The sequence below is a fragment of the Indicator indicator genome, chromosome 17 (genome assembly GCF_027791375.1).
Source record: "Indicator indicator isolate 239-I01 chromosome 17, UM_Iind_1.1, whole genome shotgun sequence".
Lineage (NCBI taxonomy): Eukaryota > Metazoa > Chordata > Aves > Piciformes > Indicatoridae > Indicator > Indicator indicator.
This window is the reverse complement of record NC_072026.1, coordinates 9,715,987-9,743,622: the sequence shown is the minus strand read 5'-3', so window position 1 is coordinate 9,743,622 and position 27,636 is coordinate 9,715,987. Positions and strand designations below refer to the sequence as shown.

The following is a 27,636-nucleotide window of genomic DNA, read 5'->3' as shown; positions in this document are numbered from 1 at the left end:
CTTGCTGGAAATATTTGAGTCTGTTTGACATTGGCTTGGCTAACCTGACTTAATGCCCTGGTTTCAGCAGAAGATGGGACCCAGAGGTCTTTTGAAATTTTGATTTGACTACAGGACTTTGAATACAGGACATATGAATTGTGGGCAGAAGATGCCTACTATCAATCCAGCCTACTAGACTGTGAATAACTGACTTGGAGAATACAAAACAATAGTAGGGGAATAGGTAGTATGTTTAGTTGTGTATTTAGTTATCAGTGCCAGGAGAATTTTAATTTTTTTCCATAGCGTGAGAGGGTTTTATTGTTTTGTTTTGTTTTTAATCTTGGCTTCCCTGCTTGTTTGCTTGGCAATGCCAAACTATATTCAGCACTGGAATTTAAAATAATGGATCATACATGCAAAGTTAATTAGCAAATTGTGAAGTCCTGGTTCTAGTTAGTGAATATTTCAGATGGATTCAATTAAGATTCTTAAGTGTAGGACTAGTTTATCAAAAATAGAAGAGTAAGGATGTGAAAAAACGTCTCGGCTGTTGAGTGCTTCTATACAATACAGCCTCTTGGACTAAGCAGAGCAATGTACAATAATTAGATGTGCCATAAGGGCCATTAGAGAGTAGTAAAATCCTCGCAGATAATGTGTTGGCAGGCCTGCTACTTCCAGCTCCTCAGTGTTTTGGACCTGACTGTCCATATGGGAGAGTGCAATGTATTTTCAGCCTAAACTGGTTGCATTTTGAGCTCAAGTTGCATAATGCTTCAGATGCTGGCACTGGGACATGCTTGTTTTGCAAGTAAGAGAACATACTGAAAATGCACTGGTGATAATATGACCAGGAAATAATTCAAGCTCTTAATTCACCACTCAAATACTTTGCTAACATTTTAAGCACCTCACTAGTGACATTGATTTCAATACACTCCTGACTGATCAGCAGCATCCAGCAACGTGCCTACGTGAAGATAGGCATCAGAGTGAGCAGCACTTTGCATGCCTGAGTTTTGCAACAGCTGACCTACTCAGAATGTTTCATTGTGGAAATTCTCTCTTCAAAATGCATTGGTGGGATTGGTGAAAAGCTTGTAAGAAATTGTCTATCTGCAGTCCAAAAGCCCTCCTGGATATGTAGTTAGCTACTTAATGAATGAATGCTAGGATATTCCTAGATTTTAAACAGCAGAAAAATCACTGTGTTGTTTATGGAAGTTTAAGTTAGGAGGTTAGCTTTAGTAATTACCTTTTTTTGAGGGAATCTCAGAAATGTAGTCCCTTGCAATCACGCATTGCCTTATCTCCATGTCTGATTCACTGTTGTAGCTCCAGGTGAATGGTACTTTGAGGGTCTGCTTTAATGACCTGAAGGGTGCACATACATTTTTTTAAAGTCCCTCTTTGGTACCTCTGGGCTATAGCTAGCAGAGTATAATAAAAAGGAACTTATCTGTTGGTTTCCTAAAAGTATTGATGGCCTGATTGTCTTTTCCTTTAATTGTTATTATATGGATTTCATGGACTTAATCTAGCATTTAGTGCTCTAAACATGACAGTGTAATGAACTGGTCTAAAGAACTGTGTGGAGAAAGTGTTCTTCTTTCCTATTGTCTGCATAGAAAAGATGTCCCCACTGTCTTCAGCAGCAGTAAGTATTTTCTTAAATTTCACACCCAGTTTTCAGGTGTTTTTCCATAAGAATTTGTTTATGCCTCAGGAACCTATGCTTTTGTACAAGAATCATCTGTAGTAGTGCTTTATAGTTTGCTCTTCAAGTATTCATAAAGTTCATTATGTTGAGCCAAGCAGTTAAGTCCTGCAGGCTGAGATCTTGGGGACCAAAAGTTTTTTTCTGGTATATGTTTTAAGAATCTAGATTGTGATCCTGTTCTGAAGGAGATCTCACTGGAAATCCCAGCAGCAGAAATGTCAAGTCTACAAAGAAGCAAATTCTCTTTCTAAGATCTGTACTGGATTGATATTGTCCATTGAGTTGGTTAAAGGGCAGCATTTCCAGCATGCACAGCCCAGTGGTTGTACCTAGTGGGACTGTTGGAAAGCTGGTTCCTTTAGCTCCTGCTTCACTTCAGCAACCTGAGCTCTGAAGTCTGCTGCTAGAGTGTCTGCTGTACTGGGACAGTGACCATGAATGAGCTATTGAACTCTGTCCTACCTCTGACTTCCCCACCCTCATCTTTTTCTGTCTTGCCCAGCAGCTGATCAGTCCCTCTTGCATTTTTTCTCCTCTAAGTGGAATGGATATTGGTTTGTTTGAACTGCAGAATGCATCTATAGTTCATTCTGCTCAGAGTTAAATATCTTCACTCCAGAAGTGAACTTGCATTAACACCTTCTGGGCAGTGTGACTTGTGTGAGAGCAGACAGAGCATGAAATAACGCTGCAAGAAACAATTGTGTTAGCAGCTGCTGAGTTGTAGCTCTAGAGATCCAACTTTTGCCCTGCGAGGGCCATCTGGGAGCAGTTCAAAACACTATCACACTTGTGCAAGAGAGATTTCTTATGCACTTTCAGCTTTGGGCAATTCTTGGGATAGGATTGGAGATTTGTTGTGTTGCTTTTCTGGAGCAGACAGAAGTAAATGGCATCAAGGAATTGTTTTCATTTGTTATGCAGGTGAAGTTGTGAGTCTGGTCATTTGCTGGCCTGTAAACCACATGCTGATTTATGTCTGTGTAAAGGTTGTTCAGAAGTCTGCCAAGTCAGGCAGCAAGACTTTTAGCACTGGGGATGGGAAGTGCTGAAACGTGAGGGATCTTCCCACAGCTTTACCTTGGCGTGGTCAGCTGCTGTGGACGATTGCCACAAGTTCCGAATTACCTCACAAGGAAGAGGCCAGCACTGTGCAGGGCATGAGGGGTAAGGAGGAGTCAGGACAACCTGCCAACCATCTGGCAGCAGAAACAGTGCCACTAACAGCATGGTCCTTGTGCTTGCTTCTGGGCAGAGCTTCTCCTGAGTGCATATCTCATGATGTCTCCCAGTGCCATGTGGATTCATGCTGGGCTCTGTGACAATACTGCTGGGTGCACCCCTTGGAGGCATCACAGCTCTGGTGCTCTGGGGAAAGCAGTGTTTGTCCTAGCCATGATCTTCCTGCTAGCTTCAAAGCCAGGCACAGCTATGTCTGGTGGTAGCACAACTATTGAGACTGCAGCTGCTTGGATGGACAGCAGCAAAATCTGGTGGGACAACTGTTGATCCTGCCCTTCTAAGGCATTTGTGGGGAAATGGAGTTTAAAAGCCAATTTTCATTGTTGGTTGGGGTCAAACAGCTTGCTCAGTAGATGCAGGTGTGGGTCAGGCCCTTGTCCCATCATAATGAAATTTCCAGTAAGTAATTTTAAATTGTAGTGTCCAATTTAATTGTAAGATCCATAAATGTGATAAAATTGTGCTTTTCCTGTGTGGTGTTCAGCTGTTCTTGGGCTGCTGGCCAGCAGTAATTTTCTTGGCCTGTGCAGATCTGCGAATATGGATCTGGGGAATAAAAGTAAAGAAGAAAGTATTTTTCAGTGGTTTGTAGAATACTGATTTATTTTTTAAATCCCTTGTGTGTTGGAAGCCTGCCCTTGTAACCTGCTGACTTTGTGGGATTCCCAAGAGGTTTTTCAGATCTGCTTTAGAAGCACCTTTTCAAAGCTAGTTGCTTCCCTATGAAAACATGAAGCTTTAGCAACTTTGAGATGATTTACTTTGTAGCAAACTCTGGCCTTTTCAGTGCCCTAAACAAATGTCATTAGCTGATAATGTAATAGCTGGCATACAGTCAGTAGCAGTACTGTGAGGTGCTTCCATCACATAAGAAAGACATTTTTCCATGAAGGTAAGAGTGGAATTGGTGTGGGCAGCTGCAGCTGAGGAGATCTGGGTTTTCTTCTTGCCTCTCCCTCTTGGCATTGCTCAAAACCACATGAATTCACTGGAAACAGAGTTCTCCCTATGACTGTAGCTATTAAAATGTAGGCAAACCTTGTTTTTGTAAAGCATCCTGGGATTCTGGTGAAGAGGAATTAGCGTACTGAAGGAGGTGATTTGTGAGAATTGGTTAGCAGCCACTTACAGAACAACATGCTGTTTGAAAACAGTTTCACTTGAATCCAAACATGTTGAGTTCAACAGAAATGTTAGTGGAAAGATTTTAAGAAAATGACTTGGCTTTTGTTTTCAAGCTTTGCTTCAGAAATGTCAAAACATTGCATTTCATTTGCTTCATTCGAACGTAAATTTTGTTTGAGCAAGGACTTTTAATATTTCATAGATATATGCATACTAGAGAGGGGAGTGAGGGGTGGGGAAAGGTACTGTCACACTGAAATAATTTGACATTAACAAAATAAATGCAAAGATTAATATGAATTCTTTCCATTCTGCGAGGGGAAATTTTTTTCATGGCAAGAGTGGTCAGGCATTGGAATGTGCTGCCCAGGGAGCAGCACAACCCTGGATGTGTTTAAGGGTCGTTTGGATGTGGTACTTGGGGGTATGGTTTAGGGGTGAACCTTGTAGAGCAGGATTAATGGTTGGACTTGGTGATCCTGAGAGTCTTTTCCAATCTGAATGTGTCTGTGATTCTGAGTGTTTACAACCAAAATGAAAACGGTTGGCAAAATACTGACATTTTGTTGAGGTTTACTGAATACTGGAATTGACTGAATGTCATTTTCTGACTCTACAGTAGAGCAGTTGGTACATATGATATAGGCATTTTCAATGCAAATTTTTCTTGTATTTCTGTTGTTAAAAGTTGAAACATTTTGAGGAAAACATTTGGTGACCTTCTAAAATTATTTGCTTAATTGAACCTGAGGATTTTTCCATCATGTTTATTATGCTAAGTTTTAGCATGGATTCTTTTACTTGGTATTTAAAAATATTTTTTTTTTAAAAGAGTAACCAATTTACCAGTTATTTCTGCTGTAGTAGATTTGTCTACTCTTGTTTTACTTTTGGCTTTAAACGTATAAACAATTGCATTAAAATATGCAACAAAACCAACATAAAATAAATATGTATATGGCTAGGATAATGGACTCTCAAATGTATTATTTACACAGATTGTCCATGATGTTGTCTTGTTATGTGGAAAAAGGGAAGAGCCAGGAGAAAAAAAAAATCAAAACATTTTTGCTGTAATATTTGCTTTTTTCAGTTTAGCATGAAATATTTATTGTAACAGGCTTCTTGCAAAAGTTCTGCCCCCAGAAGCCAAGTTGTTTCAGCAGATACTCTGTTGCCTTTTATTAACATCAGAGTTGGGTATTGTAGAGCAACCTATCTCTTCTGCTCTGAAAGTCAAATTGATGTGGTGAAGCTTCCAGTTATTCATCAGTTGCTGACAGTGGGAGCTGGTCTTGCATGTGCATTTTGACCTGCAGAAGAGGACAGGCATAATTTGGGTGCACCAGACCATTCCTCCTGTAGGATTCCTTTTTGATGAAGGGTGATTGTTTCCAGAGACATTAGAATATGTTTTGTCATCTCTCCGAGTGGGAGGTTGCCAAATTTCACAGGCAAGCACATTAAGACTTGAGGCATAGGATGTGCCCACTGAACCCAGTAGTTGGGAAGCCTGGGACAACTTGGACATCACAGAGGTGGTACGTGCCAGTAAATGTGGTGCTCTCAGGATACACTGGGCTTTTTGTGCATGTGCAGATCAGCCTAAGTAGGTCTGACATTTCCCAAATGTGTTGAGGTCCCAGCTCACATGCTGTTGAGTAGGTGTGCATGTGCCTAGGGCACAGCAGATTGTTTAATGCCCAATTGGGACAGTTTCTGTGGCCAAAAAAGGGGTTGCATTTAGAGAAGCTGTGTATTGTAGCCTGCTCTCCATAAATATGCCTGAAAATGGAGAAGGGATGAAGGAAAGAGGTTTATCAACTTTCCTTTCTTTTGGACACTTGAAAGATTTCAGTCAGAACTGTTCTGAAGAGAGGAAGTTGCAAACAAAAGCTGGAAACTTAGGTCTCCTATGTAGCTACCCAAGACACCCACCTGGATGAAGACTTTACATGGCCTGTATGCTTGGCTTGCATGGTGGAGTTAGAGTACTTTGATGTCAGCACAGAAATCTGCACACACAGATGTGCATGAGCAATCAGGTTTCTGGGTACGTTTGCAAAGCACCTGGTGCATTCATGAAGGGCCTCAAAGAGTCACAACAAATTCCTGGTGAGGTTGTGTAATGTCATTTGGCTTCTTGCTTCTGCCAAATTCACAGTTCTCTGACCAGGAACGAAAGAAGATGGCCTTATCAGCCTTGGGTGATGCTCAGAGCCTGCATAGCACTTGTCCTATCTGTCACACAGATGGGGTTCAAATGTCATAGTAAGGAGATTAAAACCAACTTGGCGTTACGAGTTTTTGTGGTTGCTGCATTCTGTGTTGTTTACATTACAGAGTTCTGGCAGATCTCTCCCTTTTGGTGTTATTAATATTAAAATACAGGCTTGACTGGGGCTCCAGGCGTTGTCCTTGCAATGTAGGCAGTGCTGAGCCTTTCCATAGGAGCTGGACCAGGGCTGGGGATTGTGGGAGCCAGTGGAATATGGAATGGAGGTGACACTGATATATAAATTGTGATTTATAATGTGGAACGTGTCTGGTTGAACCCCGTTGCATGTAAACACTACCTAAGCTTCCAGAGGGTTTGTTCCCTCAAGTGACAGGAGCATATGCCAAGAGTGGGTTCTCCTTCATTTCTGGCTTCCTCTATTGCCAGGCAAGTAGCCTGTATGTCATTATGCAGTGCCCTGTTACCCAAGGTGTTCACTGCTGATAGTCATTGTAATATGAAAAGTGCCCAGGTATTGCATGATGCATTTTCATTCCCAAGGATCTCCTTATAAAACTCGGAGCATGATCAGAGAGATGAGGAAGCTGCTGCTTGTGCGTTTTTCCCCACCCTGGGGCAGGTTCACTAGGTGTGTTTCCAGGAGTGGGTTGTGATCTGCTAAGCCACATCTGGCTTGTGTCCTAGCTTTGTGCATGAGCACTGGCTGAAGGAACCTTTATTAGCAAGCAATTTTAGAAAGGCATGAGATAACACAGAGGACTTTGCATCTTAATTTTTATATTTTTTTCCCCACCTTGGACTGTGTTTGCTGTATCCATGTTTGCAATCAGTGTAGCCATTTGTTTCTGTGGTGGTGCTTCTGAGGTCTAGCGTTTCCAACCCGCATGCTCTGGATCAGGTTGCATGGATGCTGCTGTGGTTACGTAACAGGGTGTGTGCCTGGAGCTGCTCATGAAGCAGAGCAGCAGCTCTCTTGAGGTTTGGCAGAGAATAGTTTCTTATGTTATTATTCTTGACTTTTTTTTTTTTCTTTTTGGCAAAAACTAAAGGAAGCCTTAGCAGGTAGAAGGTTGTTGCCTTGCCACAGAAACATGTTCTTGCATATGACTGCTGCAAGGGCAAAACCACCCCTGACTGTGGCCAACATTTGCTGTCCCAGTTGGTGATAAGCCTCCTGTTCTCATTGGATCATGAGACATGAGTGTTAAGCTTACACCAGTCAGCTTTTTAATCAGTGTTAGTTGCTGACTTTCCTAAATCATATTCTTTTAAAAAGAAAATGCTGGTGACAGAAATAAATGGGTAATGCCAGAGAACTCTGCATTAATCTCCCTCTTCTTCAGTTAAAGCCACTGAAACTGCATGGGCTGAGATGGAATTATGAAAAAGATGAGCATTTTGGAAAATGATGTCCAGTGTGACTGGACGAGTTAAAAGAAAGTGACAAACAAAAACTGATGCAGGCCAGTGAGCATGTCCACACTTCATCAAACTGAGCTGGAAATACATTTCTAATTAAACTGGGTCAAACCATGTGTGCAAACCGGGTCTTTAAAAATAATTATTTGGAACCTCATTTTTTCCAGTCCTTTGCACATGATATAATTTGTTTCACCTATTCAGACTGGATATAAAATGTGAACAGCTGATGTTTTATGCTCACCTTGCACTCATTTGATGACAAGAAATAATGGCAAATGAGAATCAGTGCTGGGGTGCCAATCCCTAAAGGTGGCCCAGTGACTTAGAACCCCTTCCTATTAGGTTTTTGGGTTTTTTGTAACCTTTCTATTATTGCATATAGTTATTTTCTTGAGCAGACATGTCAAAAAATACATATTTTCTGCAAGCCTCAGTGGTGCAAACTTGAAAATGCTTTTGGAGCATTGATAGTAAGACTGAGGAAAGCAGCCTGCAGCACTGACAAGAGATGGATTTATAGATCAAGGTGAATTCTGAAGCTGTTTTAACTTCCTGTGTTTTGAGGGAAAACTATGTAATAAAACTAACAAAAGACAGTTGCTTGTAAATTTATCCATTCTTCTCCTGGCCTGCACCTCTGACATCAGGAGTCCTAATTCCTTGGTTGACTCCTTTAGGATCTTTCCTAGTACACATGCCCATGGTCTCTGCTTACTCCTTAGCCACCTGCCCTGAGCTGACACTTCAAGCAACAGCCTTCCATGGCTACCTGCTTCCTATGGGCACGAAGCTGCCTGTGTTCCACCTGGCTCTGGCTGGCCAGCTGGCAGGCAGTATTGGGTGGGAAACCAGAGAGCCCACTCTGGAGCCCTCAGCTCTTCAGGAAGGCAATTCAGCTCCATCTCTGATTCTCACAAAGCACACAGGAACTGAATCATCTCTGAGACTTCTATCTGCCTGTTGGCGTGGGCTGAAATGGGCTGGCAAGTTAAAACACAGTTGGATGCAAGGGCAGCACAATCACGTATGTCTTGTTTTCTGACGAAGCCTGGCTCAGTTTCTGTCTTTGATAGTGGAGGAGAACTTGCAAATTCCCTGTATTCCCATGTCCCTCCCTGAACCTAAAGGTTCAGAAACTAGAACACACTTGGGAGGTAGGTTTTCTGGTATGATATTTTCATATGCACTTTGGTTATTATTATTTTAAGACACTTTTATTGTAAATAAAGACCTATTCATTGAAATGTCTTTTATTTACATATGTGCATTGGCAGTTCTGTAGAGGTTCAGCTGACCCTGTGAAATTTCTCTGGCATGTGTTACCAGGTTTATTCTAAGGAGCAATGAGCTGTTGATGTATTTTGGCATTTGGATGGGGATGGCAGAATATGCAATGAAGCTGCAAAAGGAATTTATTTAGAAACTTGTGGATGGTTAAACCTTTAGAGTAAGTTTTAAAGTAAATACAACTTAGATGAGATGCTAGTGTTTAAAACTTACATTGCACGTGTAAGCCATCTATATGCCTGTGAGTGTAAATGTATCTGCAAGCAATCTGAATAGCAAAGAGCTTTCTGTTTCCTTCTGCCCTTCATCTGCAGCTTTATGAAGAGACTAATTTCCCATAGGCAATGAACTTTGGGTAGTGGTGGTGCAGTTGATTGTTGGGCACTTTTACACAAATGGACATGCTGCAATAGTGCCATCGGTTAACTTTTGTCACAGACATCTGGATCAAACCTGTGACACAATATGTGTGAAAGCACCTTCTCCAACAGAGAGAGCATGGAATACACACACACACCCTCCTTACAGTGGAAAAGCATTGGTGCAAAGCAGGGATTTTTCTGTTAGAGAAATTTGACCTGTCACGGGACAACTTCAGATCCAATACATTCAACAGCAGAAATAACTGTTGACATCAGAGGAGTCTGAATTGCATGCAGAACCCCAAGCATTAGGAGAAACTCAGTAGCCTTTGGTGAGAAGTCCTGCAGGGAACCTCTCAGAAGTGAAGCCAGCAGTGTGTCAGAGGAGGGCAGGGGGCAGCCTGTGGGCTCTGCATTTGTTGGCTGTATAATGCATTGTTTCATCCAATACTGTAATTGCAGGAAACTCTTGTTCCCTTTTGTGATCAGTTCTTCCATTGGTTAGTTGCTGATTTTGCTTCATATGTGCTGGTAATTATGCTAGTCTACATTGCTTAATGCTCTGTGGCCCCTCAGCTGTAGCATGTTTAGCCATTTTCTTGAACTTGTTCTGCAGGGGTACTTTTTCTTTTCCCTCTCAAGAGTTCACTGTTTGTTCTTTCCCTGTCATGATTCACTTGAGTCTCTCCAAGTAATACAGAAAATTGGAAGATAAGGCATTGAACAGTAACTGCTTGTAGCTGTTCAGGAACTGTTACTGAATATCTGACCTTTTCCAGCCAGGCTTCTGCTATATGAAGCTGATTAGATCGGTTTAGAAAAAAAATAACACCAAGGCTCTTCTCAAATTCATATATTTTTCCTTTTGAGAAGTGAATTTGGAGGCACTTCTCCTTCTTAATTTAATTAGAAAAGTAAGGTATATGTTACTTTTCAGAATAATTAGAAGTGTAGTCTGGTTTCATTTTGGAGACCAACCTAATCCTGAAAACCTTTCCAAATGTTTGAGTAATTTTCCCTTGAGTTTTGTGGACCATCTGGCCAATAGGATTTTGGAAGGAAATAGGAACTGACTGCTGCTGTGAAATCAGTGCCATGTAGTTCATCTCTAACAGGGCTCATTCAGAAATCTGGAGGCTAATGTGTTTTCTCACAGATTAATTGTGTCCATTAAATCCCTTTTAATTTTTTGGAGAGAATGCATTAAATAGAGCCAAATGAGAAGGCACTGAGAGTAGATGCTCTTTCTTTTCACCCTCAGATAAATGCTCTGTAAAGCTTTTGTATATACATGTGAAAAACACAACCTTTCCCTAGGCAAACCTCAGATCTGCTAACTGAACACTGGTGGTCAGTTGAGTTTTTTGACTTCAGGATTCACCTCAGGTGAAGAGAGTTCTAGGGAAGCTATTTGCCATGAAGTACTGAAGGAAAGGCTCAGAGATCCCAAGAGAAACCTGTTCAATGCCAGTTGTTAGTGCTGGGCTGTCCTATGCAGTGCAGTGCGTACAGTCTCTCATGGTTGTCTGCAAAGAGATACATACCTGCATGGTACTGCACTCTGTGAGAGAATAACACCAGCAGAACTGGAATGAAAAAGTAAATCACTTTAAGGTTGTTTTAGTTCTCATCATCTAGGCTGGAACTTACAGTCCCAGCTGTGTACCTTGCCTGCCTTAAAACCTTGGGGAAAAAAACCCAGCAACATAATTTTAACCCATATAGAACTGTGACAATGTATACAGGAGAAAATTCAACTGTTACTGTTCACAAGGATGCTGAAGGACTGTTTTAAAATTCAGTGATAGAATTGCTGACAGTTTAATGTGTACACCAAGTAACACACAAAGGCTAATAAAGCCTTTCTTTAGCATGTGTCTGGGAAGGCTGCACTGCCTAAGCCACTAAAACATGAAGTTTGTAATTTCTTTGTGCAGCTTGACCTTAAGAGCTTTGTAGTGATGGTGAGCCCAAAACCCCTCCTTTGAGGGATTCCTGCTCTGAAAGTCTGGCCACTCATCAGCTGACCTCCTATGGTCCAGCCCTCACTTCCTTTCAGCAGGATGAGGCCAGTGTGACACATTTAACTACTTATGACTTCATCCAGCAGAGATGTGCTGGGTGTAGATTTTCTCTAGTGCTCTGTATTTCTGTAAATCTATGCACATGAGTCAGACAGCATAAATTCACTGGGGTGGAGGGATTTGTATCTCTCCCTAGACTTAGCTTCTTGATGTCCCCTCATCATCAGAAAGCCTTTCAAAGGCTGAGGCTTTTTTCCTAAATTGTTTGTTTTTCTGGATGAATAGACTTCTGGCATGGTGGACCTTTGCTGTCATGAATCACTGCTATGCTCTCCAGGTGCTCAGCAGGACCGAATCTGTGCCAAGGCTGTGGCAACCCTCCTGCCCACAGCAGGAGAATTCATTTAGGCTCAGAGAAATCAGGGTTTATGTCCCAAAAAAATGAGTGTGAGAAGAAGGGGATAACTGCACAGCTTGCTTTTCAGACCTCTCCTCCTGTTCACTGTGCTGCTTTCTTTCTGTCTTGACCCATGCGTTGTCCCAAAATGTTTTTCTTTCCTTGGTGGTAGCAACTCCCATTCAGGGATCTTGTCTGAAGTCAAGCATATGGGTGACTTTCTGAACAGGGAATGCCTAGAAGTTCAGTGTCTGCCTTCCCCTCAGATGCTCCTGAAGTATCTCCAGATATAACACAGGTTGGGGCAGATCAATGTTGTTGGGAGTCTGATGCTTCATCAGAAGCAGCTCTATCTTGGTAACCTGGAACGTCCCCAGGCAGTGCTGCCCCTGAGTGCTGCACCTCTCCAGTACCTGCTGTTACTTGCCAATGCCACCATGATTTTACTTCCTAGGGGGAATGCTCCTACTCTTCCTTCTTGCACATAGTGCAGGAACTTCAAATAGCAGCAGGATTCCTGAAACATCATGTCTGCATGTTAGTTGAATAAGGTGATGCTGTGGGAAAGCCATACTTGCCTCTAAATGAGCATGGAGCTGCAGAAGATTCCATGAGATGTTCTGCTGCAGACAGAAATGTGTGATGACACGTTCCAAATAGGTGGAACTGTTTAGAAGGGCATGGAGCAATATGGGGAAGGACTGTTTAGAAGGGCTTGTAGTGATAGGACAAGGGGCAGTGGTTTTAAACTGGAGCAAAGTAGATTTAGGTTAGACGCAAGGAAGAAGTTTTATCACAATGAGAGTGGTGAAATACTGGAACAAGTTGTCCAGAGATGTGGTTTAGGCCCTGGAGACATTCAAAATGAGCAACCTGAGCTATTTGGAGATGTCCCTGCTCGCTGCATGGGGGTTGGACAAGATGACATTCAAGGGTCCCTTCCAACCTGATGCATTCTGTGATTCAAATAATAGAGGACAAAACTCTTCATATTACAGCTAACATGGTATTTTCAAAAGTACTTAGTGTTTTGCTTTATCTTGCTAATTGCAGCATAAGTGACCTCTTTGGGAGCAGGTTTCAAAATCCCAAAAGATCAGTCTCTAGTCCACTCTTACACAAGTGTGCAGGAGCCTTGAGTGGTTTGTGTTTTGCACAAGAATGGTAATCTGATCAACTGAACATACTGAGATTACAGAAATGTAGGCACTTAAATAAGTGTTTCCAAAAGGGCTCAAGTTTTCTCCTTTGTTTCATTTTCTTTTCCCACTGGTCTGCAGTCAGACACAGACAAACATTAGGCAAAGCAAACAATCTGCGTTTCCACTTGTACAATGGGAGGAAATAGGAACTGAAAGGATTAAAAAAAAAAAACTAAACCAAAACCTCCCAGAAATCCCCTAGCTAAAAAAAAACCTGGACAGAAAAACTGCTTCTCGTGCCTCTTAGATTTTGCAGTTCAAGAGGACTGTGGTACAGACACTTGCAGTAAGGGTGAAAAACTCCTTTTCCTCCAGAGATTAAGGTGATTTGATCTAGGACCATTGAAATGACCCATATCTCTCCCTCCCTTCTATCCAGTGTTGACCTGGGCAGAATTTTAAGTGATTAATAGAGGTTAGATATTTTAATCTCTTCTCTTGGCTAATCTGTTGCTATTTTAGTATATGGGAAGTCCACCTATACCACTGCCAACTTTTTTGTCTTCCATAGTCTTATGAGTTACAGGGATATTTTTGTGTGTTTGTTTAAACATGTAATACAATAGGGGTGGATCCTGATGGGAAGACCTGATTGATTGATTGATTGATTGATTGATTGACATCTCATCCCTAAATCATAGAATCATAGAATGGTAGGGCCTGGAAGGGACCTCTGGAGATCAAGTCTAACCCCCTGTCAAAGTGGGATCACCTAGGGCAGGCCACACAGCAACATGTCCAGGTGGATTTTGAAAGCCTGAATTATCTAAAACATAATTTAAAAAATCTTTATAAAATGAACATTTTCACTTTAATAGCAAAATACCTACTTCTGAGATGAGGGAGGGGAGAGAGAAGCGGGGGGGGGACGGGGGGGGTAGAATTACCTTTTCTGCTCAGAAATAGAGCACTGGTGTTTACTAGAAACAACTTTATTTCACTGAATACTGAAGTCGGTTTCGCTATTTAAATTCTCTAACCTTTACAAAGTTGTCCTTTTTCATTTGGAATGCAACATAACATTTTTATTCTTAGTAGCATTTAATTTCTTTGTAAATTATCTCTTCATTAATGTAACATGCTTTGTCTTCAAGTGCCCTGAGCGTTATTAATTAACTTTCATTCTTCATACATCTATGTGCAGACACATAAGATTTTATTTTACTGTTAATGTTTGACAAGCCAAGTTCTGGGGCATGTTAAATAGTGTTTGACTTAATAGTATGGTCTATACTGAAAGTGATGTATTTTAGCTAACTACTTAGAACATATCTAATCATAAATGGGAATTAGCATACAGGAGAAAAAAAATCCCACCTAAACCTTGAAGAGCATGTCTTGATTATTTACAACATGTTTATATTTATGTTGTTCATCACTCTGACCAGCTATGGACAAAGATGATTGTGTTTTGTAGTGTTTATGTGACACGCTTTGCCTTCCCTGGTGGGAAGACATCTTTGGTCAATTCTGAAGGCAACATAGATAAGTCTAAGTCAAACAATCCCATTGCAACCAAAGGGACTGACTGGCAGAGTCTAATGTTGGGTAGTCTGAGAGCAGCAGAGGACCTTTATGTTGCTGAAAGCGAACTCAGGAGCTCGTTTTGGTGCAGTGTACTTTTCTTCTTCATAGCAGAGAGTCAATGGCAGAGAAGGCTATCAAGTTGCCAGAGTGTTTCTGGAGGTAGAGAAGGGGAAATGCAATGTTTGGCTGTGCTGGACAAATGGTTCTGGGTGAAGCCTAGGACTATCTGGACATTGGATGTCAAATGTGAGGGTGAAATGGCAAAATGCGTTTCATCCACATGGTTGGAGTTTTTGCAGTGCAGCTGGGTTTTGGGTTTACAAAGTCCTGCATCCTTGCGCTTCTGGCATCAACAAAGTCATGTAAAAGAGAAGGAGGGTGTGCTCCAGCTGGGAAATGGAGCTGAGGGCTACTGTAGAGGTGAGTCGGAATGAGGCCAGGACTTCCACATCTCAGCATCTCACGATATCGCAAAGAACAGAACAAATGTTCAGGGGAATACATTTCTTTGATTTCCCACTCCAAAATACAACAAACATTAGGAGATGCTTTGACAGAAGTGCCACCAAAACTTCATAATGTCAATCAAAGTAGGCTTTCTGCAGCCTGAGTTGCATGATTAAAAGGATGAAGCTGTAATCAAAATTATAGACACATTCCCACCTGGGTGGTGTCCTGAATCCTTTGTGGGTTGTGGTTTAGCTTGTTTTTTTATGTAAAAACAAAACAAAAAAATCTATAACTGTTAATGATCTGCATGAGGCTGTGTTCTGGTGGGTTGGGGGTTTTGTGGGTGTGGTGTTTTGTGTTTTTAAAAGCTATCAGAATTTGTGGATTATGTCTTGTAGTTTACAATGAAATGGGTCATTTCTACAATCCAGTGCTAGTAGTATTCAGTGCACAGCTGACCCTAAGCTCTGCCTCAGACCACTAACTAGCAAAAACAAGCTATAAGCTTCCAAACTTTTAATAATTCTTGCTTGGAATTTATTCCTGTCCCATTTCAAGGTTTGCATTGCTACTGCATTTTTAGCTGAAGAGTTCCAACCATGGCTACAGTGGATTGTCTCACGTGGTACCAGTTGTTGAGACAAGGATTACAGGCTGCTCTTCCTGAGACAGCTCTCCTGCTAACTGCCTTATTGAGTGACACTCCCCAGCACTGCAAACACCTGCAGATCCTGTCTACTTGTTTGCATTAGTCAAGACCCCAAGGGACAGCAGGGCACCAAGGGAGCAGCATATCTGCAGGTTTTCTGTTCCTGGGGTTCTCCTCCTTGCCATGCTAACCCTCTGGTGTACCCTCAGTAGCACACTGCAGCTACATGGGAAGCTGCCTTTGCCTGCCTGCAAGTGTGAGCAGACAAGCCAGTGTTCCTAGGCTGGTTCTGGAGCTGATGATAGCAAACATTGCTCATCTTTTCTAGCTAGGTCTAAGTAGAAAAGCTATGTGTAGGTGGAAAGGGAAACAGAAGGATCATGACTCTGTTAAGGTCAGGTGGAATAGAACAGAAGGTTTCCTGGATCCTTATGCAGAGCATTGTTCATTTGATGCATAGTCTCTTAAAGGCTTTCTTTGTGTTACCAGGATGGAAAGGGTGGAGAGGAGAGAGGGGCTAAAGGGTGGGGTCCTGTCCTTTAGGGCACAGGAGGCTGAGCTGGCAGCTGCAGGGTCACATAGATTTATCTGAGCTGAGCTCAAACTTCAAAGTTCATAAGTAGGTTCTGAACAGGAAATCTGCTTGTTGAAGTTCTCTTTCAGTAAGAACTTACAGTGAAGCAGCTGTGCCTTCACCTCACTCCCAGAGGGTGGATGGTCACAGCCTCCATCAATTATCCCATTATATCATTATATCTGGGTGAGAAAGTCCTCTGGCCTCCAAAGTCCTCCACCTCCAACATGCAGAACTTACTTTCAAGTACAAAACTCCATAATCCAGAGAAGTTGCCTAGAGTTAAATGTGAGATACCTACCAGCTTCCTGGGTACCACAGGCAGTCAGGCAGTAGTGCTATAAAAGGTCACTCAGGAGTCCCACAGCCTTGTGCAGGTGTTGTGAGTTGTGCCTGTGCACAGAACAAGTGCACTGCAGATGTGTGTGTACCTGATGGCAGCATGTGTTTAATGTGAAATTGCCTTCCACATGGGCACAAAGCTGTGAACTGGCCAGCATCCAGAGCCCCAGGCATCTGGGAGGTGTCCCTGCACGCAGGCACCTCACAGCCTTGCCAAAAATGCTGTGTTTTAAGGGAGAGAAAAATCAGGTCATGTGTCTTGTTGCAGACAGGGCATGGACACAGATGGGCACTTTTGCATAGTCAAAATCAGCAGCTTTGTACTGCCCTGGTATCCTGCAGCAGGCAGCCCCAGCCCTTCACGTGCACTTTTCCTGCTGTGGTTAAATGGGGACAGCAACAGCAGGCAGACCCAGAAACACTTGGACGTTAATGAGTTCCTGCTGCCAAGAAGGAAGTGTGTGATGGGACTGTCGTGGGCTGCCTTGGCTTGCTGTGCAGCACTGGATGGGACAGCTGGGCAAGTCGTCTGGACTTGCAATCATCTGCTTCAAATCTCTAGGATCACAACTGGGGAGTGAAGTTGATGGGAGCTGTTTGCCACCCCTAGGAAGAGAGGTGTGTGCAGGATCTGCCAAACCAAGCTCTCCACATGTGACCTGCAGCCTTACAATCTCAACCGTGTGTGCTCCTGGAACCTTGGGTCTCTGGTTGCGATACTGACCCAAGCCAGGAACTGCCCCAAATTTTTGTTTGGACCTAATAGAAAAGGTGTTGTATGTGACTGAATGCATCACTCTGCAAATGTACTGAATTCATGTAAAGCCCCTTGATCAGCTAATAGCTTGAGTCCTAATGCTGAGATTCATGTCTAATGTCAATAGAAAAATACCTCTTGACCTTCAGTAGTGAGCATAGAGAAGTAGTTTGTTTATCTAAGTGCGCTAAAAAGATAAATACCAACAGCAACAATGCTGAAGAATCTTTCTGTTCCATGTAGATTTCCCTGCAGAGATAATGCATGGTTGGAGCTCATCAGAACCAGATCTTTGGCATAAAGCATCTCCCAGAATCGTGGCTGCAATGAGCTGTGTGCAGATTCAGAAAATGTGTGTGCTGGCTCCAGGTTTGCTGAACGTTCCTGTAGTGACCAACTGGCAACTGCAGCAGACTTTATGCAGAAATATTTTTCTGGAGGAGACAAGGAATTTAGCTAGACTCAAAGATAATGGGAGAATTTCTTCCAGCTTTTATACCTCATCAAACTGTAGGCAGGAACTTCAATTTTAGCAAGTCATTGAGCTTCAGAATTGTCCACGTCTAAGCTTGATAGTGTTTAATGCTATATTTTTGGATAGGAATATGGGTGACTTGCAGATGGCTGTTAGATGTTTTGGCTGCGTTCTCCAGAGCTGAAACCTGCTCTCAAACAGAGCATTTGAGTGAAAGATAAAATCTTTTGTTACAGAAATGGACCCACAGACCATTTCTGCCCTCTGCCCAGTTTCAGAGGAAATGTGCAACAAAGGATGTTGAATCGCAACAGACAGATTCCCCTTAATGGTCTGGAGAGGATGGGCAGTGGTGAATTGCACAGAGGGGCTGAGAGGGCAATGTCCCTTGTTCTTCCTCCCATTTTGGATTGACTCAAAAAAGGATAAACTTTTGTGTGTCTCATCACTGAGTAAGTGAATCTGTTGATCTCATTTGGTCGAGAAACAGTTAAAACAGCCAAATGATCAGAGCTCCTAGGAGCTTTGAACAAAAATCAAAACACCACCTTTCTCAACACAATTCAAACTTGCTCAACCTTGTGGCTTCAGCAGAAGTAGCAGTGTTGTGAGTTCCCATGAACTCTGGCTAACCTCTGAGATTTATTGATAAATGAAAAAATAAGGGGCCAAGCCCTGAAACCTTTCCTTACTCGGGCACTAGTCTCAGTGTGCTAACAAGAAGCCCAGGGCTGAGTTCAGAATGTTTACTACCTTTAGAGACGTCAAGGAAAATTAATTCAAACCAGTTTGAAAATCCAATGTAAAGGAGTGAAATCTATGACTTTTCTCCTGAGCTGCCAGCACAGTTGTAGTCTGTGCATTCAAGGAAGCGTCACGTGGGGCACGTTACCCTGCTCACATAAGCTGCACAGGCACTGATGGTTCTTCTCCCCATGTCCTCTGGAAGCTTCAGCCTCCTTAGCACAGTATCTTGCAAAAGCACACTCACCTTTCTGAGTGGTGGTGCTGAGTTCATGTGTGCAGCTGCTGCTTACAGTGACCACTGGTGTTTGGGTGAGCTGCTGAGTAGCTTTGCTTCATCCCTGTTTTTTTTTTTTTTGTTTGTTTGTTTGTTTGTTTTTCCCCCCCCCCCAAGACTGACTAGACAGTGAAGCTCTGGTCAGAGAAAGAAAAAAAATTAGGATGCCTCTAGGGTTCTCTGATTTTTTTTTTGTCTCCACTGACTGAACCTTTTCCTTTGGTGGTATTTAGAAGACAGATTTTATTTGTGCATGTTGGGATGATGTCAGAGGTAAGGAGAAATCATGGTGTGTGCTGTGTAATGTTGCATACATTAGCAGATGCAGAGAAACTTGAGAAGTATTGCTCCACAATAACAATGAATCCTTTACTTTGGGAAAATGTACAACCCTAATCAAAAATAAATCTGCCAAGATGGCAGTAAAATTAGTATCTGATGATGAAAATGTTTTTGTATAGATACATAGCTGTAGATAGATATTTAGCTACCATCTCCAAGATACTTTCTTTTTTATTTATATGTACTTTAAAAGAAATTAATCCCTTTTAGATAATTGATATAGATATGTTTACATCTTTTCATGAGGTTAACCTGCAGCCCTCAGCATTAGCCTGCACAAATGTGCTGGTGGGGGAAGAGGAGGTTCTTCATCTTAATGTAACAAAGAGACCTAGATGACTCTTTATATGGGTATATTAACAGCTGTTGAAGATAAGTTGTTGTGAATTGAAAGTCAGAGCAAACCAACAGGAATGAGTTTTTACTACTGCTTTCCTTCAGACCTCTTGAGAAGGGTTGGGATTCTCTGGTGGATTGAACCACTCTGTTTTGTCTAGAATACAAGGGTCTGAAAGAATGTAAGGGTGTGAAGTGCATGTACTTAACAGAACTTGTTTCCAGGTAAAGGCTGATTTAACCAGTCAGCACTTATTGCAGGTCAGCCTGTGCAGAGGAGTGGTTGGATGAACCCTATGGAATTTCCCTCAGGCTACCATTAACTTTGCAGGGTGTGAGGGGGATAGGGCACTGCTACAAGGTACAGGGAATGATCTTGCCCCTCTACAGAGACTGAGCTCCTCTTGTCCAACAGTCAGCTCAGTGTCAGACATGTAAATGAGAACACATTTGTTGTGCAAAGATGTATCACAACCCACAAAACAAAAGGGCTTGCTTTATTCTTTCCCATAAATGCTAATATTCCAAAACTTTTGGGGGGTTATTTAGTATTCTCATTTATAATGGTAAAAGTGAGTGAGAGCTTCGAGTTTACATGCAGAGGAAATAACTGTGTCTGCAGAACAGAGGGGCAATTTGACCAGGTATTTGAATCCAAAAAATGAATTATTCTGATGAATATTCAATATCACAGTACTTAGTATCATGGTACATTATATTAGAGGTTGGAAGGGACCTCAGGAGATCATTGAGTCCACCCCCCCGCTAAAGCAGGATCACTTAGGGTAGTCACACAGGAATGCATCCAAGTGGGTTTTGAAAGCCTCCAGAGAAGGAGAGTCCATATCAAGTGCAATGCTAGCCTGGTATTGACAGATTTATTTTTTCCAGTAAAGGACTGCATCTCTGGTGCTTCACTGTAATTATGAAAATCAGTGTTGATCGTTGACATCATCTTCTGCAGAACATGCAGCAGCCCAGGACAGACTCATTGTTTTGATGGGTTGGTGTGGTAGGAGACACGGAATTACCAGTGTATTTGTCTCCAGACAAACTTTGGAGTTAAGTCAGGGTGCCAGCAGGTCTAGCATGACTGTGTCTTGTGGAAGGCCCTCTCTCCCTGTATTGCCAAGACATTCAATGCCTGGAAACGTTTGCAAACAATGGCCTCCAACAAAGGCACTGTGGCTGTGCAGAGGAAGCTTGCTAGCTGGGATTGACGTCAGCCAGGATGGATGCTGACCAAACACCAGCATCTGTTGGGCTAGCACTACTCACTGCCCATCTGCACTCAGCTACTGCTGGGTGCATGCCATGGGCCTGGTGAGGGTGTGTCCCGGTTGTCTTCCTCCCAAGGTCTGTGGTAATATATGAATCCTATCATCATAGTTTATGAGCTGTGCAGTCCCAGGGGTGCTTTGACAGAAGGAGGACACTTACAAACATACAAAAACTCAGCAGGATTTATTTTTCTGTAAAAGAAAACATGACTGTGACATATTGCCTGAGAACGAGGAATCATTTTTCTTTGATGCAAAATCGCTTAGTCTTAGAAATAACACTCGCCTGCAGTTTTGTGCAGGTAGGACTTGGGGTTTAATATGACATCAACCCAAATTTAATTTTTCAGGTACAAATTGCACCTGCAAATCATTTTGTCTGCCAACTGCAGCATTTCATATTTGATTTCCTGATTTCCTATGGCTTATTTAACTAATGTCAGTTAGTTATTTCCATGTACAGCTTTGCAGGCACTACTATTTCAGGAACAAAATTGCAGTCGTAAAGCTTCAAACCCATTTCTGGACGTTTGATGGAAGTGAGGAGTTAGCATGTGTAACCAATCTACTCTTCATACAAATCTTACCTTTCTAAGATACATTCTTGTGAACCACTTTTTGTCAGTCTCAGTATCAAGTTTGCTCTTTTAATAGCTTTACTCCCTATTAACCCCCTTTTCCTAGCTTTGTTTTAGAAAAGCTAACCACTTGCCTAGTCTAAAATTGCCAGTTATCTGTTATTTAATAATGACTGTAGAGTGTGGGCTTTCAGTAATGAAGCATGTGTATGTCTGTAGGCACACAGGCAGTCAAAGCCCTGGGAGAGTTCCTCTGCTACTCACTACCCCCCACCACTGATCACATTTTAAATACAAGGCCTTCACGTGCCTTTTGGGAGGTAGCTGAGATGCAGTTAACTCAGTTGCAGTAAGAATGTTAAATCCTAAGTATTTCACAATAAAAAGCCCTTTTATTTAAAACAAAGAAACAAGAAAGTGCATACAACTTTAGCTTTGTGGTAGCCACATGCAGCTTGACAAATTGATCTACTGAAACCCAGAATTTTGTCTTTACCCTGAGGTGAGACAGAACATGTAGGGAGGAGGTGGAAACAGTGCCAGCTCTCCATTGCCTTGCTTCCCCAGTCTGCATTAGCAGGACAAGTTTGTTCCAGTTAAGTCACCCTGGACCCGTGCTGAGATTTCCTAGAAGAGGGTGCTTGGTGGGGTGACAAGATTTGTTGAAGACGAGTTGGATGGAGCCCTATAAACTCTGCTCTTATAGCAGAGGCCTCCTAGCATTGCTTCTTGCTTTGTGCTAAAGGGGGAACTCAGTTTCTGCAGAGGTAACTGAGTTAACTTTAGAGCATGGTGAGGGTCTGGAGCTGATAGCATGTCACCAAACCTGCACCTTCATAGTTCTTCTAACATTGACAGGTTGTTGATGGATGGTTGACAGCAAGTACTGAAGCCCAGTTGTTATATGCCTAATTTGTTCCTGCATGCATAGTTTGCATACACATTTTACTTACAGCCTTTTGTTATTTTCACAGGGTCGCCATGTTAAGACTGGGCAGCTAGCAGCAATCAAAGTGATGAATGTTACTGAGGTGAGTGCAAAACCAAAAATAAAACTTTCCTTGCTATCAAAGTGCAAGGAAAAATAAACAATCAGATCATGAGAAGGTGGATAGCTTATGAAAGACAATCCAGTGGTAAAAATGATGGTAGCTGAGCACCAGTTTGTGTTTTATAAAGTACTGAGGGTGTTAACAGAACCAGGTGTGATGGTTTGAAACTGTCTTTTTAATTTTTCCTTGCAAAGTTCAAAACAGAGAAAGTGAAAGAATGTAAATAAGTCACTATTGGGTGTAAGAAAGCAAAATAACGATTGTTCTAAACACTTCCATTGGATAGATAGAAATGTTTAAGAACTATTACCCAAAACAAAGCAGGCACTCTGCACATTCTGCATTCGGCAGTGGGGGCAGTTGCTGGGCTGTCTGGCTGCTGTTTCTTCTTCTCTTCTGGCTGAAGATAACATGTACTGACCTTGGCAGCTAAGTTAACAACTTTCTGCTCTAACTAAACTCTGCTTCTCTGTCCAGGGGGGTCTGGGGGGGAAGCTCCTGGGAGAGGGAGGCCCCTTTGGGAGGGTCCCCTTGGGGGGAAGCAAAGGGAGATCGATTGTGCTTTTTCTGTTGATTGTATATATTTGTGAATGTTGTGAATTTTTGTATATTTGTACATATTCATTGCATTTCATGGTAGATTTTAGACTCTGCTTGTAAATACAGCTTTTCATTTGCTTCCAGACTGGGCTAGCCTGGTTATTGTCGGGGGGGGGGGGAATTTCAGCTCACACCGATACACCAGGTTTTTCAAGCGTACCCACCACTGGTGGCAAAACAAGGAGGGAATGCATTGCCATGTATTTTGATGGTCTACAATAACAAACAGGAGAACTCTCTTCCTACTTACTTCTAGTTAATTATCTGTTTCCAGTGATAGCAAGTAAAAGATTTCCTGTAGCTCTGGGCTGCTCCTGCTGTGTTTCATCACATCCTCTCCCCTTGCATGCCAGCCATTCCTCAGAGTAGCTACTGTGACAGCTAGCAAGCAGGAACATGTTAGAAATGCAAATGTAGCACTTTTTTTTTTATTTATTGTTGGTTGACAGATGAGAAGAGGAGACAGTTTAATTGGTGTTGTCCCTGCTCACATTTATAAAGTGGTGTCAGTGCTAGAACAGGGTGTCAAAAAAGTTTCCAAGTATTGATTTTTTACTTCTTCTATGAAGGCTGCAGCTGGTAGTGAAGCAGCTTGTCTCCTTGAGACCATAATAGCCTGAGCCACAGAAAGGTTGGAGAGACTCCCTGCTTCATCTTCATTGAAATTGATTTGGTAGGATGCACCTAGTCTCACTGAAAGGCCAACTCTTCATTTTGTCACTCTTGTCAGCATAGATATAGCATACAAAACTCCAAGGTAAAGTTAAGAGCCCTCTTGAGATATTGTGGAAAGGTTATCACCTGAAATAAAACCAGGGCCAAGTTCTCTGGGTCATGTCTGCCAGTAGTACATCTACATGTGGTGTTTTTGGCAAGCACAAGCCAGCCTTGCCTGTGTTTTCATATATCTTTTGATTGTCTTGGAAGACAGCAGAACATGTTGGTGTCTGCATGGGCCTTGTCACGTAGAGCAGATCCAGGACAGTTCTCGCTGCTGATGGTGTAGAAATCCAGCCCTGAGCAGCAAGTCATCTGAATTACACGTTAGATTTTTGTACTTTGATGCCACTCTAAGGCTTTTACAAAGCATATCTAGGGGCTGATTTGGCTGTGGCTGATACCTTGTAAAATATGGATGTGTAGCTGAACTGCCAGTTCACGAACTGTTCACGAACTGTTCACGAAGGAGGGTGCACTTTTAAAATGGGTGCCACGTTGCGTTGATGGGATTTTTGCTTTTACCTTTATAGGTACATCTATCGCTAGGTGCTTTGGTTTTAAAGAATGGCAGTCACCAGACCAGTCCCTTGGAAGGGTGTGGGGGTAGGGTGTGGGTTGCAGACAGATTCCTGAGATGAGGGCACCTCTGTGCTTTGACAAAGGCGTTGACAGGACAGATCCTGGTAGGAACTTGTAAGTGATCCAGAGCTTCTGTATGGACTGCTTTCATGCTTTGCTGGGTGTGTGAGGGCTGGCCAAAGATATCACTTGTGGGCTGCCATGTTAACACCAGTGACAGTCCCTTCCTTGATGGAACAATTGAAGCAAAAACTGCAGGAAGGAACCTTGGAAAGATTTCCTTCCCTTTGCTGTACATAATGCCATCTCATTTGTATGTAAGCACTGAACTGTAGCATCCAGTAATGCCTGCTTGCCTGGAAACAAATTTAAATGGAGGACAACCTTGTGGCCCAGCTTCAGGAATTCACATGAACAGACCTTCATAATTCTCAGAATACAAATCATCTGTTTGGGTTTGATCTGCTGCTTCTATGCAGGCTGGAGACCCAACTTCATCCTGGGGAATCTGTCCCATGGCTTGAGGGTCAATGACAACAGATCATGCTCTTTTCAGGCTGAGTCACTAAATGTGAAAGCAGTAGTGATGATTTGAGAGTTGGGCATTGAGCATGTTGGTGCAGCCATCTGGAGGGGTTTTCTCTGGTGTTCTTTCCCTGCTAAGCCCTGAACAAATCCACTTCAGCTGTATTTGAGCGTTTCTGCTCTCTGACCTTAGAGCAGGGTGAATTGAGGGCTTTCTTCTGTTATTTCCAATTAATGTGGGGTTGGCTGTGATCCCACTGCTGAGGTACAGGCTGACAGACCTGGATCCAGTCTTCCAGTGTATCACTGGTTTCCTCCAGGCTCTGATCAGTGCCTCTGTGAGACGCTTGGACCAGTGTAGGAGTGATTCAGGCAGTTGCTGCCAATAGCTGCTATTTCCTCCTGCAGCTGTGTGCTCTGCACTGCGCTTGTCCTCTCTCCAACCCCCACATATCACAGCTAAGTCTGCAGGGTAAACCCTGAATGCTTTCAGCACTGTGTGCAGTGGCAGGGTGGGCATGGCAGCTGTGGTTCTGAGCTCTTCAAACAGCTCAGTGCAAATTCCCAGAGGGCTCAGGGTGAGCCATGTGGCTGCAAGAAATGGAATTACTGCTGGCCTCCTGAGCTAGTATGTCTGGCCAGGGCCTCTGCTGCTGGTCTCCTGTAGTGCAGAGTAGATGGGGTGGCAGAAACCAATGCAGGGACATGGCTAAGACCAGTATTGTATGTGGATAGGGCATCCCTGAAGCTCAGTTCTCCTATAAAGCAGCAATAGCTTTTTCTCTGTTTCATGGCATTTGGTTAATGAAGCTTCTCATGGCATTAGTGGGTCCTAACTGTAATGTAGAAATCGTTTCAGTCTCTGGAATTTCAGTGTCATAAATTTGGAACCCGTCAGGGATTCAGTATTTCTCTGGCATTGTTAGTCTGCTCAGGTTTATGTTATTTTCTGATCCTTTGGTCTTGAAATGCTAGCTTGAGGCATTAAATAAAGTCTTTAAAATATTGAAATCTGCGTCTCCAATGCCCTGCCTGTAAATTGCACCTGAGAGCCACATCTAACATGGAGCTTTGCTGGTGAGAAATGGAAGCTGTCATAGTAAACCTGCTTGAGTGAGACAGGAGGCTCCTAGCCCCTGTGGCCATTTTCATCTTTGGGTGGTTATATGATCTGGTGCTGCACAGGGAACAGTTTTCTTAGGGAGTGAAAATTTCCTGTGGTAGAAAACAGGAAGATAAAAAATATAAAATCAGAAGAAATGGAGTCTTTTCCCCTTCACCTGTCTCCACAAAAAGTTTAGAAGAACTGAATGCCTGGATTGGCCTTGTGATTGATGTACCTTCTCAGAGGACTCCATAGTTCAAGCCTCCAGTAGATCTGTCTCATTTTAAGTGGGGCAATTCCAGTGGCTGAGTTTGATAGAGCACCATGCCAGTGTAGGTTGGTGGTGGTTTGGTCACTACCTTGTTCAGTAATGAGGTCTGTGTGTTGTCTGGTTTGAGAGAGGAAGGGATTGACCAATGGGCTTGAATCCTAGGAGTCAGAGCTACTTGGATATTCTGCAGTGGGTTTCTCTCCCCCAGCATCATATTTGCATCACTAGAAAATTTCAGCCTAAGTTATTCAGCTAACATTTCATCCTGACCAGTACATTTCTGCCAAAAGATTCTGTTGCACCAAATCTTTGGAGCTTTTTTCTGGCAAGATATCATTTCCTCAAAAATTCTCTGACCAGCTCCAGCTGTGATTGTTCAGCTTGGAGATCTGAGACATACCAAGAGCTGAGCAAATCTGCTCTTTGCTGTCATGAGCTGCAGCCTTGGGCCAGTTTCTCCGGAGTGGTAGCAGGATGCTGTGGTCATTGTGGGATCCTCTAGACATCTGTCAGGAAGTGCTGCTGTGTCATGGAGCAGAGGGAGCCCTTTGAAATGGTTGAAGGAGAGCTGATGGCAACATGTGCTCATGTGCCTGCTTCCTGTTATTGACAGTGCCAAGCAGGCAGGGTGCTCACAAAGAGATGGGATTCTTTCTGCTTTTCTCTTCAGATATCAGGTCAGGTGATCAAAAAGCTTACCTGCAGCAAGTCCTTTCTTTGACTCTTTCCAAACAGCAAAATAACATTTAAATGAGAAACTTGTCATTAGAAATGTCCCAGTACTTAGGAGTCTCTTGGTGGAGTATTTATCAATGATGATCTTGTTTGCATTCAAGGTCAGAGGTGTGTGCTTTCTAGTTCTTTGCTTCTTAATGTTATTGCAGGTAGGCACACATCTTCAAATCCAGCCTTTGATCATGAACCTGTCATCTTTGTGCATGCAGCCATCTGTGCTCAGAAACGCACTGGCTTGTGAAAACAAACAACTTTTTGCACCTGCACATCTGCAAGCTTGTTTCGTTTTCTTAAGCACTGTGATTTATAGGCAGGTTTCTAGACCCCTGGGACATGTGGCTGATGGTAACACTGACAAGAGGCATGGTGGAAAGTGGAAATCCTGAGCATGTACATGTAGTGAGAAGCTGAGGATGCTTTGGTCCCCAGTCACCCTGCCTGAAGGAAAGAGAGCAAGTTCCTGACTGGCCTCAGATATGTCAAATGGGACAGAATTGCTCACATTTACCTTTTGCCTTGGTTTCTCCATGTGGAAAAAAAAAAAAAGTAATTTTTTCTCACTCAAGCACTGGGAAGACAAAATACTTTGTGTGTGTGGAATACCCACCTGCTGTCCTGTATAGCCCTTTACCTTATAGACTGGCTGATGTTTGAAGCTGCAGCTGGTAATGGGAAAGGAGCATTACAGATGTGCAACCACACTTTGCTCTTAC

General features: G+C 42.7%; 1 protein-coding gene across 1 annotated transcript in view; it reads left to right on the top strand.

Moving 5' to 3' along the window:
* NRK (Nik related kinase) overlaps nucleotides 1-27,636 on the top strand; it is a 97,701-nt gene that overhangs the window by 10,916 nt on the left and 59,149 nt on the right. Inside the window, exon 3 of the mRNA XM_054388446.1 lies at nucleotides 22,311-22,367. Coding sequence (XP_054244421.1) covers nucleotides 22,311-22,367 — 57 coding nt within the window. The remainder of the gene's footprint in view (nucleotides 1-22,310; nucleotides 22,368-27,636) is intronic.